Genomic DNA, 17,026 nt, shown 5'->3' with positions numbered 1-17,026 from the left:
CAGGAATTCATTAGGGCTTACCAAAATATAAAAGGCTCATGACAACCGCCTTTCCAGATAGGCTTGCCGAATTGGACGCCTATCAAGATGACATCATTGATATCTGCAACTTTTTTGGAGATACATTTTATGATTACCACAAAAGAGGGACAAAAGATACCAAAGGGACAGTCAAACTCATAAATCTAAAACAAACTGACAACGCCATGGCTAAAAATGAAAAAGACAAACAGAAAAACAATAGTACACATGACACAACATAGAAAACTAAAGAATAAACAACACGAACCCCACCAAAACCTGGGGGTGATCTCAGGTGCTCCGGAAGGGTAAGCAGATCCTGCTCCACATGTGGCACCCGTCGTGTTGCTTATGTGATTACAAATCCGGTAAATAGTCTAATTCGGTAGGTCACATTCATGAAAGGGAAGGGTATTGAAGTTACGACGTAAGGAACATATCCGATATCATTTGTTAAACGATTATTCCATAACGGTCAACCAACTCGTGATGGCGTCCGTAAAATTTACGAAGGGATGATTTCAACTTCACCATTTGGAACTCTTGGTTTAATAGCTTCCTTATGAGCAGTAACCCTCTATCAAGAAAATCATGATAGGAAATGCAAGCACGGGAATATCGTATCAATTGGGAGATATATACCCCGTATGCAGGTGCTGCTGGAATGTTGCTACTTAGAAATGGAAAGTTCACAATTGGAAAGCTGAAACCATCTCTTTTGTCGTAAAGTTTTGTTTTCAACCGACCCTCATTGTCAATTTCTAGATGTAAGTCAAGATATGAAGCCGACTTAACTGTATCTGTAGTATCCTTTATCTCCAATTCGATGGGATAGATGCGTTCCACATAGTCACCAAATTTTGAATTGTTTAGTGAAAGAACGTCATCTATATAGCGGAAAGTAGAGTTAAAGGATATTGCTAACTTCTTATCTTTCTTCCTAAGAAGTTCCTGCATGAAGTCAGCCTCATAATAATAAAGAAACAAGTCGGCAAGTAGAGGGGCACAATTTGTTCCCATTGGGATGCCGACAGTCTGTTGAAAAACACGTCCTCCGAACGTTACAAATATGTTCTCTGCAAAAGTTGAAACCTTGTTGAGAGAAAAATTTGTAAAAGTAGATTGGGGCAAGAGGGATCGCGATATATTAAATTTGGTTACAGCTGGGGCTATTATAAACATCTGTAAAAGCTGTAATATGGCAGATCATACAACAGCTTTCTGTTCACTACAAACATCGGTCACATACCAGCCTCAATCTAACAAAAATTCAAGGCAGTTTGAAGCTTCCATTGATTCAGGTCCTATTGCTGATAATACGGACAGAGTTGGGAAAAAGCGTTTATATTCCAAGGGTGAAGAGATCTGCAACCGTTTTAATAGTGTGAGGGGGTGTTCTAGATCTAGATGCCCCTTTAAGCATATTTGTTCTAAGTGCAACTCGTATACCCATTCCCAACAGAATTGCAGAGTTACATCCCCTGCATCCTTCAACAAAAGTGGAGAACAGAATAAAATTCCTACATCCCATTTACCAAGTACTTCCATCAGTAATGTGAAACCTGTTAAAAAATGACTAGTTTTAGAGGACTTTCCAAAGAACGCTACTTCCCCGGTTTATGTAAATAAGCTTGAAATTGAGTTGTTTAGTTATCCGGACAAAGATTTTGTTAGTTACCTATGCAATGGTTTACGGTATGGTTTTGATACAATGATATCCGAAACAAAATTACCTACAAAGGAATGCAGAAATAGTTTTTCAGCAAGGTCTCATCCCGAAGCTACAAATGATTTAATATCAATCGAGGTAGAAAGAGGATACCTGTATGGGCCCTTTAACACACCACCTTTTCAGAATTACAGGGTACGTCCAATTGGTGTAGCAGAAGGGAAATACTCAAACAAAAAACGATTAATTTTAGATTTGCCTTCCCCTCACAATGATGATGAACATGAAAGCATAATTGATTTAATTGATAAAAATGATTGTTCAATGTCTTATGTCAAGATTGATGATGCCATAGATATCATTTTGGGTCTAGGAAGGAACTCATGGCTTTGTAAATCCGACGCATTTAAAATTTGTCCTATTTCTCCTAGTCAATGGCCACTTTTCTGTATAAAATGGGGAGAGATGTATTATTTCTTTGTTAGGTTAACTTTTGGTTGTCGTTCCAGTCCCAAAATTTTTGATCATGTGTCACAAGCTGTTTGCCACATTGCAAAACATAACTACAAAATTTCAAACATATTACATTTGCTTGATGATTTTTTAACTATTGATTCACCATCAGGAGATGGTGAAAGAACAATGGCTATAATGATGATGATTTTTAAGAGACTTAACATACCGGTAGCTAGTCATGAAACATTAGGTCCAGTAAAATGTTTGGAATATCTAGGTATTATTTTGGACACCGAAAAAATAGAAGCTCGTCTGCCTACTAAAAAAGTTGATCACATTTGTGAGTTTATATCAAAAATGTATAGGAAAAGGAAATGCACTAAAAGGGAACTTTTACAGCTTTTAGGTCATTAAAATTATGCCTCAAGGGTGGTTCTTCCTGGCCGCTCTTTTGTTTTATATCTAATTTATCTGTCCACTACCGTCAATGATCTGCACCATTATGTTTACCTTAGTATGGCTTCAATCCCAATCACTATAATGGTCATATCCTACGCATTGGAGCTGCCACTACTGCAGGTAAAGCACATATTAAAGACCATTTGGTCAAAGTACTAGAACGCTGGTCCTCTGATAGTTACTGCAGGTATATAAGAGTGTCATCTTCTTCAATTAAGTATGCACAAAATATTTTAGGTAATTCTTAACACTAAGCATTATGATATCATTGCAAAATGTATTTTTTATTATTATGATTTTATATGTCAACATATGTATTTTATCATTATATTATTTTTATTTTTTTTTTTTATTTTTACTTTCTCATGACTTAATTGAAGGTGAATAAGTCCACTCTCCTAAATCCTTGGGGCACTCAGCTGTTCCATCTGTGTTTTTGGACCTTGATGGAATTTTATCACTGGTCATTTATAAAATTTCATTCATCCCCAAGCATTTCGGGGACAAATTTGATCAAAATTATTCCAGCGCCAGTTTGATAGACCCTGCTACTTACTACTTGTAATAGCACCACATGGGCTATCCCCTGAAGCAGACCTTGCACAAACCGGCCGCAGATGAGATGTCTATTCTCATCTTCTCTGTGGAGACACTCCACTTCCTGCCTGGCGCTTTGTCGGGCAGTCAGGTTCTTCCTTACACTGAAGGTTGCAAGCTGACCTGCTCAGGCAGGAACTCAAAATTTTCTCAAGGGCCAAACTGATTTGATTGTTTATAATAAAATTATTATTATACATATCTTCCTGCTTTAGGCAGTGTGATTTGCAAGAACTATGTTTTGGTTAACACACAGATATCCCTTATGTAAAATTTGGTTGGAGTAGGTCATTGATTACAATGCTAAAATATGTAGGTTGCTGTCTTGACTTTAATTGAGATTTGCTCAACCAGTAGAGTTACTTGAACTAAATATTGGACATTTAGGACTTCTCATCAATACACACAGGAAATAATCAGAACTTCTTATCGATACACACAGAAAATAATTTACCTAAATTACAGCTGTAAAAAACAGGTTGATGTGATTATTAAACTTTTCATTTCATCAATGGAAGGCTTACATTATGAAACCTTTGCTCTTTGGAATAGGTAAATACAAATAACTCAAAATATTTAGTAAGCCTGCCATTGGTGACCTACAATGTTTTGTTCACTGACGAAAAAAAAAGAAAACGAATACCGAGGTGAACTACTAGTATACATTGAATAATTTTTCAACAGCAAAATGTTTTTTGTTTTCGTTTAAATACTTTGTCAGGACACGATCATTCAAAATTGAAGCTATTTGATTTCATGGACAATAATTTGCCATCAGCATACAGCTGACGGGTACGAAAACAGTCGCACATTTGGGTGATCTTCTCTTGAATTATTCTATTCAAATACAAAAGAAAACTATATTTGCATGCTTTAAACAGTTCCATCAAAAGCTTCTTTTTTTTATTAAACCTTCATAATTTAAATTTTACAAATACAGTCTTTGCGTTTTTCGTGAATATCTAATTAATAAGGCATTTATTTTAAAATGTTTATTCCGTAAAAATTTTCTTGTGTTATTATTTTGCACAATAAATTTCAATTATCAATAATTGATTTTATGTACTGAACATTTTCGATTTCGATATTCCGTAAATCAATTATTTCTGTAATCAGTTATATTAACCATATTTCATTATTCAATTTTTTTTCTCAAATTCTTCTTTCCAAATTTACTCTGGGGTATTCAGACATTCATTTGTACGTGTTCTATTGTTAACTGAATTGAATGGGTTCCAGACAAATTTAAAGAAATCTTTCAAATATTTAACGGAGTTGTCTTTCTTTTAGTGTTACACTTTTCTGTTCATATCTGTCAGCATTACTTCTGATTAATGAACTTTACATCAAATATGATGAACCTATTTGTGTATCAAAATTGATGGTTTAAGAAAATCCCATAAGAACAGTACTTCGTTACTGTGAAAAAAGAAGCGAAAGATACCAAGGTTGAAAATATTCCGACAACACCATTGTAACAAAAGAAAAGGGACAACAAACAAATAGACAGACAAACAACAGTGCAAAAACACAAGATAGAAAACAAATGACTGAGCAACACCAACGGCACAAAAATTTGGGAGTGATCTCAGGTGCTCCGAAAAGGTAAGCAGATCCTGCTCCTGATGTGGAACCCGTCATGTTGCTAATGTAAGTGCAAACCCGGTGATAAGTCTATAAGACGGGTGTGTATAGTAACTACAATTGGAACATTTCAGTCGTCAGAAGTATGTTAATGCAATGTGTGTAATTTGATTTGAAACAAAATGACCGACTCATTCTGAATGTGTTCAACAAGATGAATCATCAACACAAATACATTCTAATATGATATAAATAAAGTTTGACATTAAATTTTCATAAATGCTAACAAAAAAGCTAGATATTGGACCATTTTATAATTGGTATTGGATTATATTGAAACTTATATACTTGATACTAGTATATTCCCTTACTAAATAGTTATGCATTATATTTACACCTTTAGCTCCGAACATTATACGAATATTTTTTTTCTCTTTTAAATGAAGTTATTGATAAACATTTTGCGATCAATGTTGAATTCGTTCTGAATTCATACGTAACATTTGCCCTTAGACAATCTGCCCAGAATTCGTAACTCAGAAAAATGAGAATAAAGACTCCCTTTTAGAAAGTGAAAATGTTTTGGTTTAATGAGACGAAACAACAAATAGCAATCTACAAAACAGTACACAAAAACTTAAGACTGAGTGACAAGAACATAAACAAATCTGGATGATATCTAGTCACTTAAAGCAAATTATGTCCCTCTATAGTTGCATGCGGCAATAAGGCGCATGTTCCTCTTTGCAATTCGGTGATACATCTTATTCAGTAATTCGATGATCTCACAATTGAAGAGTACGGAATTATGGCTATGCCAATTCAGACATATTCATGGTCATCTCTGTAACTGATATTATGTAACGGTCACCTAAATAAGATGGCGTCTATAAAACCTTTTGATGAGGTAACTTCGAATACACATTTAGGAACCCGTCGTTCTACTGCTTTCCTTGCAAGCATAAAATCTCTATTAAATACATTATAATAGTAAACGCAAGTTCTTACATATTCAGGCGCTGGTTGAATGTAGCTGCATATTAATAGATATTTGAAATAGTGAAGTCATCTTTTTGTCATTAAGTTTACCGCTCAAACGACTCATTATCAATCTCTAAACGAAAGCCCAGTTGCGTCTGTGTCTATGTTTTCCTTTTTTAAAGGTTTGAATGAATATTTCCGTTAAACATAGCCTCTTGACTTTGTGAATTATTTAATGACAGGACATCATATGATATACAGCAACGACAACAACTGAGTTTCTTACTTTGGACATGCACATACAGAATGTGGCGGGGTTTAACTGTCTCATTGAAATAAAGGAAACAAGCCGACAAGAAAAAGAGCACAGTTTGTGCGTAAATGCCGACTGTTTGATGAAATAAAAAAACGTCATTAAATAGTTATCAAAGGTACCATGATTATAATTTTATACGCACGCCAGACTCGCGTTTCGTCTACATAAGACTCATCAGTGACGCTCAAATCTAAATAGTTATAAAGCCAAACAAGTACAAAGTTGAAGAGCATTGACAACCCAAATTTCAAAAAGTTGTGCCAAATACGACAAAGTCAATCTACTAGTATGCCTGTGATAGGAAAATCCTTAGTTTTCGAAAAATTCAAAGTTTTGTAAACAGGAACTTTATAAAAATTACCATATAATTGATATTCATGTCAACACCGAAGTGCTGACTACTGGGCTGGTGATACCCTCGGGGATGAAACGTCCACCAGCAGTGGCATCGACCCAGTGGTGTAAATAGTTATCAAAGGTACGAGGATAATAATTTATACGCCAGACGCATCAAAACATGACAATATGTGTCCATGAATATAAAGCATTTTTATTTCGTATTTCTTAAGTAAACTGTCTCAGTTATTTCCAAAATAAGCCGTGTATTAAGATAACGCTATGTCATTGCCTTGATTTTGGATTTTTCCCATTAATGGTTTTGGTTTCCCTTTCAAATATTTTATATAGTTTCTTGGAACAAATATCACTTTGGAATTTGCCTCACTTTTTTCTTTCAATGTTTTAAATTTAGATGATAAGTCATCGCATTGACTCTTTATGTTATCAAAATGCAAACAAAAATTTAAACCCTTATCAATATTTTCCAGTTCACTCTTTGTTTTTTCCACTTTACATGTTAGTGTCCCTATTTCTTTATCCGCAGAATTGTCTATTATATATGGAACATGTGCAAGCACTTTTTCCATTTGATCAATCTCAGCCAAAGCATTTTGGTAAAACGATCTTAAGTACCACTTAATATTGTGTAAATCGAGTTTAGTTTTCTGAATACTTTCCTGATGAATTTTCATTTTATGTGATAATGATACAACTTCATCCATTTCTTTTATCTGATTCACAAGTTCCTGTCTCATTTCCTCAACTTTGTCTTTTTTCTTATTGAAACCCTCCTTTAAAGTCACTATCTCGCACTTTTGATACCTATGATTCTCAATCAAGCAGTGTGAACACAAAACTGAATGATCCGTAAAACAATAGAATTCCATTAGTCGTTTGTCGTGAATCCCACAAGACATTTCTGGCGATTCATATAGGTTCACTGCTTGGTTAATAGCTTCTAAGAAAGTACTGACGGGAAATGTTTTCGCCACACCGTCACTGTCCATGTTAGGGTCAATTTCATATCTATTTTTACATACTGGGCACATAAATGAATCAAAAGTTCCCAAACGTCTACGTGCTTCTGCTATGTATTCAGTCAAACATTCCAGACATAAGGTGTGTTCGCAAGGCAATATCCGTGGATTAGTATATGGATCCAAGCATATGGGACACTTCAATACGTCTTCCTTCACATTTTTTATTGCTCGTTGAGCCATATCAGAGTAATTTGAGTGTTCAGTTGATTCGGTTGAATGTACACAAAAACTTGTTTCACAACAAAAAAAATAACTTCCTTGTTTTGATGAATCAATATACAGAAAGTGCGAATCTTGAAATGTATATTTGATGAAAACAAGCAATTAAACTGTGAAAATTTGAATTATTTGCGAACTTATTAATCATGGAATGCTTTTCATTAATGGTACACACGCTATTTGTTTCAGTGGATGGCAAAACAATCGCTTTATTTATTTGCATTCAACAATGTTCAACATTTATCAATTTATCGATTTACGCTGTACGTCACGAGTTATGTAACCTTCTTTACAGCCAACATACATATTGATTATATAGATGGATGTAATTGGTTTAATTGAATTCAAAGTACATTGAATTCTCTGAATGATGGATAAATTCGAAGCATTATGTGAGATTTCCACGTTAAAGCTGTAATTTTAACAAACTATCGTGTTCTTTTTATGCATATAACTAAAACAATAATTTGCATACTTTTAATACGATAATATATTTATCAGTTAAACTGCACATCTTTCATATTTCATGATTAGTAAAATATAAAATTTGAGCATGCCATGTTTTTGTTCCTTTGAATTTCTAAATAAGATAGTATTATAAATCTGTCATTTACATCATACTTCAGATGTTCGCAAAATATTAGTATGTAAGATGCCAGTATTTTTAGGGTATTTGCTTTAAGGATTCTTCTCGTTGCATTTCATGAAAAATTTTATAATTGTGAATAAATCTTTATATTGAGATTTAGATCACAAGGTTTCCCAAAAAGATGTTTTGCTACACGATGTCTAATATACAGATATGATGAAAAAGAGAGATGAAAGATACCAAAGAGTTATCCAAACTAATAAGTCAAAAATATAGTGACAAAGCTAAAAAAAAAAAAAAAAAAAAAAGAATACAAACAGACAAACAACAGTGCACAAAACACAACATATAAAAACTAAAGCAGGAGCAAAACGAACCCCACCAAAATATTAACTGTTGGTCTGCATTAACAGAAAATTGTAGTCAAGCGGTTGCTATTATTATTTTTTGATTTAATACATAAATTAAACTACAAAGGTTTACCGATGTTCAAATCTCATAAATCGACTTAAATAATACGCCAAGCCAACATATAAATCAAATTAAAATTCCAGTCAAAAAGTCATATTCGGACATAAAATAACGATACATTTATATAATAGACAATTATTCCGGTGAGAATCTTAAGACCTCGAAATCATATCGTTGTGGGTGGAGTCACAGATTAAACTCTGATGGTGACATTAAAACTTGCGTAGAGCCGATTCAGTCATTCTTACTCATAAGTTGACATAACTCAGTTTTTTGTGTAAGGAGTCTACTCCAGCTTATGAAATCTGTATAGTGTGAACATGCACAAAAGTAATGTATTAATGAATCATATAAATATGAAACATCCATTTTTTTCTCTTAAAATTGATGCATCCTGAAATCTCTTTAGGTATATGTGCTCGTATTTAATATTACCTAAAACTATGCATACATTTACCAAGTTTGTTAAATTGTAGTTTGTTATGTTATGTATTCATCGTGAAATCCTAATTCACAACATTACGCCGACAGATTATCATTTTATCCTTTAAATGCTTGAAATAGGATGTACTAACTGGATTTTTTTTCTCTTTTTGAGCCACATTACTGCTTTAAAAATTTGGTCAAACCCCTTCACATACAAAGTAAATTCTGAAAATTTAAACTTTCCAATGATTATGGATATATCTTCAGCGCTTTGATGTGTTTCATCATTTAAGGTAGCACAATACTAAGATTTTATAACTCCAACTCCCAAGTTTTAAAATGCTGTAACTTTCTTAATAATGTTTGTAAATTTATAAAAGTGGTAGTTTTAGATAGCTAGCAGATTACTCTTTCAAATAAATGCAATTGTTAGTATCATGCAACAATTATGTAACCAATTATAATGTTAACTGTGTCTAAAATATTTTTCACCAACTTTCCACTTTCAAATGAAATTAGCTTCTGCATAGGTATCCCTAGAGGGTTGATTTTATTATATGTTGTTCCTATGGCCATTATCTACAAAAGGGTTTCTCAGATTTCAGATAGAATGTATAGAACAAATTTTACACCTAATTAAACATTAACTTCTTTTATGTGGTTAGGATGTTTACACTAATTAGAGATTAATGAGAGACTGGAATACAATAGAGACAATCTGAGACACACTTTTGAAGCCCATGATGTGTTGCTTAAGATTTCGTTAAAATTTTCTGTGTAGTTAAAGAGATGATAGAGCTAAATTCATTCAAGTGAACTTACGCAGATTTCCCCACTAATTACATAATAATTGATTACATAATGATTGCATAATGAAAATATTGCATTCATTTAAAAGATTAATCTTTTATCTATCTATATATACCTCTTTTATTATTTTCTATGCATTCGTAAGAAAGTTACAACATTTCAAAGGTTAGTGATTGGAAGTAAAACAATCTTTGTATTGTGCTACCTTAATTTTGTCATTTGACTCTAGGACTTTTCACTTTGAATTTTCCTCGGAGTTCAGTATTTTTGTGATTTTACTTTTTTCAATGAAAACCTAACCACATGCATCATTTATACCTGTTTTAGTTCAATGCAGTACATTCTTTTTATTTAGTGATCTCAGTGATGCTCATCTTTAAACTGGAAGTCCCAAAAACTTAAATCATAAAAACTTCTTTTTAATCATAATGCGATGATTTAAACTGATATAATGAGTTTTGAAACGTGCTCGTCATTACAGCTGGAAAATCCTCTCAGATCTACCAGTGAACTAATACCTCTAATTATAATGAATATCATCAAAAGAATATTTAGCAAGAATGTCAACAGTCTTATTCCAACTTATCAAAAGAAAAAAATAACTGAATAATTTCATTAAAAACTACGAATTCCAAATATCACTGGACTTTGGTGAGATATAAACTATCCTATTAGTTACACAGTGTGCAATTGTCTTTATACGAGAATTCATATCGGGTGGGGCGAAGATAGCGAGAAATTACTATAAATCGGGATAATTTTATTTATCCTTCAAAAATATATGAGATCATCCCATTTTTTATGTGGCTCAGTCTTTATCTTTCGGTTTATTGTCATTGTATTGTCAGTTCATTTTCGACTTAAGATTTCATCAAGCATCTTGCGAAATTCTTTAATTTTACTTTCCGATATATTGATGATGTTCTATCATTGAATAACCCATATTTCAGCCAATACCTACATCTCATATATCCCAGTGAACTTGAAATTAAGGATACCACTGATACTAGAAGGACTGCTTCACACCTTGATCTTTTCCTCAATATTGACGTAGATGGACGACTTCACACGAAAATCTATGATAAACAGGACAATTTCATCTTCCCAATTATCAATTTCCCATTTCTCAGCAGTAACATACCCTCTGCCCTTTCGTATGGTGTTTACATATCACAATTGATACGTTATTCTCGTGCTTGTGCACACTATACGGACTTTATATACAGGAGTGTGCTCCTTACGCAGAAACTCCTCCTACAAAGTTATGAGGAGGACAGATTAAAATTGACACTCCCTAAATTTTATGGACACCATCACGAATTGGTGGATCCATACGATGTGTCTTTAACTAAACCAGCTAAGGACATTTTTACCACATGGTAGATTGTGGTTTGTCATTATGTCGTCTAATCTTTTAATTACCAAACGTGACTTATTCCCGATTGTGACTGTTTTGCGGAGTGTGAATTCGCATTACTATAAGACGTGTTACGGTACTTGTCTATCCCAAATTCATGTATTTAGTTTAAATGTTTAATGTTATATTTGTAATTCTTATCGGATTTTGTCAAATGTGTTAACGTCTTTTCTATTATATTTATGTGTTATGGTAAAGAAAATTAATCACCGCATTCATTTATTAGGTTTTTCCACTTTTCTGTGGAAAGACCTATTGTTTTTCTTCTGATTATTTTTTTTTCTTTCTTCCGCCTAATTTTGTTCTTGTGATAAATATTTGTTTCGCAATATGTCGCTTAGATATTTGGTATATGATATCAAACAGTTTATGCGCTTTTGAAATTTACCCTGCATAACCGAATACTTTTCTTTGTAGGAGTTATCTCCCCAAACACTGTTTTCCTTGTGTCCACGACTCCTTCGCAACCGTAAAAGATTACGACAAATTTATTTTATAAAATTGCTCGTTATATCCTTCGCATGATTTGTCCAATTTCAACCGAAGCAATATGAATGCTCCATATGAGAGTTATTTCCCCTTTCGTATTTGAAATTTTGAAATGTATTTTAAACTGGAACACCATAAGTGATAGAGACCTAGGATCTTTTGATTTGAGGTCCTTGGTCCAAAAAAATGAAAACTATGTCAAGTTCAAAGGTCAAGGTCATCTTCTAATTTTTGAATTAGGCTTATTTCCACTCAATTCCAGAAACCGTAAAAGATATCAACAAATTATTTTCACTAAATTGTTAGTTGTGACATGTCGTAACTTAATAATTTTAGTTGAACGGGTGCGTAGACAATGAATGGGAGTTTTTGCCCCTATCATATCTAAAATTATATGTAAAGTGATATAACTTATTAACCATACATATTAGAGACATAGGGTCTTTTGATTTGAGATCCTCAGTTTGTGACCTTGAAATTGAGGTCAAGGTCATATGTTAATTTGACGTTCTAGATTTTGACCTTTGCTTTAAATTCATATCTATACATCATAAAGCCATATGAACTGACATTTTAGACTGATTTTTAATATTCTAATATCAAAATAGATATTAACTGGTGGAAAGACCTTCAATTGTTCTCTGAAATTGGTTTTTAATTAGATTTGATTTTGTTCAACGTAATCAGTACGATATTTTACGTTTGAAGTTAGATTCAAAACAAACCGGACATAGCTTTATAATAAATAGTTAATTGCTACCTTAGTTTGCTATTTATAAGTATTAAAATATGCATTGTTATTAAATGCAATATCAGTATTTAGTTCAAATATAATCTTGAATTATTTTTCTATCTTATTCATTCAAATGTGACGTCATTTTTCATTTTTTGATGATCTGTTTTCAAATTTCATAAATTCAAATGTGACGTAATTTTTGCGCTTTTTCATCATCGTATGTGACGTCATTTTTATGTTTTATTGCGTTGGGCCTGGACTGAGTCGGGTGTGTCTATTCTGTGTTGGTCTTTGCATTATTTATTCGTGTTTGTTTTCTGTAATCAGTTAATACTTCAATTTCATTATGTATATCTATTATATTCATTTAATAAAATTTACTGTTTGCAATAGCATTAATTGTTCTGAATGATAAGGATGTTCTTATCCCAAGCTTAAAAACATAGCCGTATTTGACGCAACCTTTTTCAACTTTTGATCTTCAGTGCTGTACAACTTTGTACTTTTTTTCACTTTCGTTCTTTTATATCTGGTCACTGGTGAGTCTTGTGCGGACGAGGCGCGTTTTTGGCGTATTGAATTTTAAACCTGATGTTTTTTGTTATCCATTAATCATGCGTTTCTTTGTCTAATACGTTCTCCTATTTATGTGTATTGTAGTCCTGTAATATTATGTTGTCATTTCAATGTTATATTTAACATGGCCATTAAAGTGCGAGGTTTGGCATGCCACAAAACCAGGTTCAACCAACCATTTTTTCTTTTAAAAATGTCCTGTACCAAGTCAGGAATATGGCCATTGTTATATTATAGTTCGTTTCTGTGTGTGTTACATTTTAACGTTGCGTCGTTTGTTTTCTCTTATTTTTTAGTGTAAATTCACATTGCGATAAGACTTGTCACGGTACTTGTCTATCCCAAATTCATGTATTTGGTTCTGATGTTATATTTGAAATTCTCGTGGGATTTTGTCTGATGCTTGGTCCGTTTCTGTGTGTGTTACATTGTAGTGTGTCATTGTTCTCCTCTTATGTTTGGTGCGTTTCCCTCAGTTTTAGTTTGTTACCCCGATTTTGTTTTTGTCCATGGATTTGTGAGTTTGAACAGCGGTATACTACTGTTGCCTTTATTCGTCAAACTTGTGGAACGATGCTGGTTATGTTAGAATTCACATGTCAATGAATGATAAGTTGATACACGAAGACACAATCAACCAATGCGTAATTACGACAATCGAATTTGTAATGAGTTATTTCATTCTTTTCTTTTCTTTTTTTCTCAGAAAAAAAGTTGTGACATTGTATTAGAATGGATGTATTTATAAAAATCGTTTTAGTTACATATTATTTTGATACATCGTTACAGCAACACGGCCGACACTCGGCTAACCGAGAGATTGGTCGGTTAATCTATTTTGAGTATGTGGCTATATGGGCGATTGGTCTGTTAATCGGGTTGGTTATACAATGTACGTCTGTTAAGAGTAAAACGCACAATTTAATGTTAAACTCTATTAAATATACATATTTTTGGCATATTATAAGAACCAAATCAAAAAAAAGAAAAGTGTCTGACAAAACGATATCTATCATAGAACATTTTCCACCTGTAAAAACATTTCATAGTCTGTGCAGTTTTCATTATAAACTAAAAGGCGTCGCGCAAGTATGTAGTATTTATGCTTATACGCATAGCAATTTTTTTATAACAGGCGAAACAAACAATTTTAGATATCATTTAAAGGACACAAAATAGTACTTTGGTTCTAAAAATAAATTGACATTAGTAAATATTTCATAATCGTAATATAACGTGAATAATACCACGTTTTAGTGAAAATTATCGGAATAAAGTCTGTTAATGGGTTGGACAATTGAAATTGTGTCAGTTCAGAGTTATTTAGCCACGACAATAGTTTTGCTACCTTTATATTTTCTTATTGAAAAAGTTAAAAATGAGATCTTCTTGAGTAAAAAAAATGACAATACTTCTAGTAAATATTAATAAAACTAAAACAATGATTCTGCAGCAAAATAATAAAAAAGTAGAAACATCTTTTACAAAATATAAAAATGAAAATTTGTCAAATGTCTCTGAGTATTCATTTCTTGGAATTCTTATGAAATCAAATGGAAACTTATTGCATAGCTCTGAAGAGCTTGTAAATAAAGCAAGGAAAGTGATGTTTTCCATTAAAACTTATACTGGTTCCTTAAATAATCTGCCAGTTAAAGTAGCTTGCAGTCTTTTTGATTTTATAGTTAAACCAATATCCACTTATAATTCAGAAATTACTTATATGGATACTTATGTTTCAAAATTTAGAGCAGAAAAACGTGAAAATATTTCCAAAACAAATAGTTATCAAAAGTACCAGGATTATAATTTTATACGCCAGACGCGCGTTTCGTCTACATAAGACTCATCAGTGACGCTCAGATCAAAATAGTTAAAAAGCCAAACAAATACAAAGTTGAAGAGCATTGAGGACCCAAAATTCCGAAAGTTGTGCCGAATACGGCTAAGGTAATCTACTCCTGGGGTAAGAAAATCCCTAGTTTTTCGAAAAATTTATAGTTTTGTAAACAGAAAATTTATAACAATGACCATATAATTGATATTCATGTCAACACCGAAGTGCTGACTACTGGGCTGGTGATACCCTCGGGGACGAAACGTCCACCAGCAATGGCGTCGACCCAGTGGTGTAAATAGTTATCAAAAGTACCAGGATTATAATTTTATACGCCAGACGCGCGTTTCGTCTACATAAGACTCATCAGTGACGCTCAGATCAAAATAGTTAAAAAGCCAAACAAATACAAAGTTGAAGAGCATTGAGGACCCAAAATTCCAAAAAGTTGTGCCAAATACGGCTAAGGTAATCTACTCCTGGGGTAAGAAAATCCCTAGTTTTTCGAAAAATTTATAGTTTTGTAAACAGAAAATTTATAAAAATGACCATATAATTGATATTCATGTCAACACCGAAGTGCTGACTATACCCCCTTAATTTTACTGATAAATCAAGTTTAGAAATTTACATTTGTCTTTCTGTAAATATATCCTCGGAACAAGAAAATCCTCATCAAACATAGCTGTGAGAACAGAGCTAGGGAGATACCCACTAGAGATGCATATAAAAACTCAAAGTATGCTTTACTTATCAAGAGTACTAAATTCTGAAACGAATCCTTTTTACTTTCTAAAAGTTTAGATAATTCAGGTTGCTATACCTGGTTTACATATGTTAAAAATATTTTGAAAGAGGTAAACATGGACGTATCCATTCTTGAGGGAAACAAAAGAAAGAAATACTCAAAGTTGTTAAAAAAAAACCTTAAAACATCAATTCTTAAATTTCTACACAAATGTATTTGAACAAAAATTTGAAAAAATAGATAAAAAAAAGTAAATTGTATTTATATAAAAGTTTAAAGCAAAATTTAGTTATGGAAAACTACTTAAACTGTAAATCTTTTGAAAAGAGAAGTAACATAACAAAAATGAGAATTAGCGATCATAATTTAATGATAGAAAAAGGAAGACATTTAAAAATTCCTACAGAAAAAAGACTATGCATATCCTGTAATACAATGGAGGATGAAGCACATTTTATTTTATACTGCAAAAAGATTGCTTAACTAAGAGATAACTTTATAGGAAATGTAATTAAACATATTCCAGATTTTATGTCCTGGCAAGAAAAAGAAAAAATTAAATATCTGCTTTGTCCATCAACCCCAAAAGAAGTAGAAAGCTTAGGGTCCTATTTTAAACAGGCATTAGAACTGAGGAAAGGGACTTAATTTATTTATAAAATATATTTATATATCATATAGATATATTGTTTTGCTTTTTTGCTTTTTTTGTTTTCATGGTTTTGTTTGTTAAATGTATTTTGTGTATGTTTATATTATTTGTCACAAACTTATTGTTCAGAGTTTATATGACAATAAATATTTGAATTGAATTGAAAAAAAGTAAAAGCATTTTTATTTTGACTTTCTTTGAATTTTATTGAAGGGTGTGTCACTTCAATATGACGTGATATGGATTAGCCGCTGGAATATGCATGAATTTATTATTAACGTTTTCAATCAGCCCTAATTTTTGTGTCTGTTCAAAGTAACACGTTTTCAAATCGGACTGAATGTGTCTTTCTTATACAACACAGGGTACATAGTACAAATTAAATGGTTCGCTACTGACCCCCTACGGATCCATAGAGGGTTAGTAAAATCCATAGGGGTTGAGGCCGGAGGGCCAATACAGAAAAAAAGCGAGGAAAAAGTCGTATTGGCCCTGTATTGATAACGGTTTTTAATTTTTTTTTTATTAAACAACTAAGTACATTATTGCCAAAAATGACTGTTTATTATAAACCCTAACTGGGATTAATACAGA

At 32.6% G+C, this 17,026-nt stretch overlaps 2 protein-coding genes across 3 annotated transcripts in view; one reads left to right on the top strand and one right to left on the bottom strand.

Annotated features, from left to right (window-relative positions):
• The window catches only part of LOC139519982 (uncharacterized), a 119,512-nt gene that overhangs the window by 57,231 nt on the left and 45,255 nt on the right, over positions 1-17,026 (top strand). The window lies entirely within an intron of this gene.
• On the bottom strand, positions 6,671-7,724 carry LOC139518474 (tripartite motif-containing protein 3-like). Its single transcript, XM_071309999.1, has one exon. The coding sequence runs from the start codon at positions 7,640-7,642 to the stop codon at positions 6,689-6,691; it is 954 nt and encodes a 317-aa protein (XP_071166100.1). The 5' UTR covers positions 7,643-7,724; the 3' UTR covers positions 6,671-6,688.

This window comes from Mytilus edulis, chromosome 4 (genome assembly GCF_963676685.1).
Source record: "Mytilus edulis chromosome 4, xbMytEdul2.2, whole genome shotgun sequence".
Taxonomy (NCBI): Eukaryota; Metazoa; Mollusca; class Bivalvia; order Mytilida; family Mytilidae; genus Mytilus; species Mytilus edulis.
This window is presented reverse-complemented; position numbering and strand designations above follow the sequence as displayed.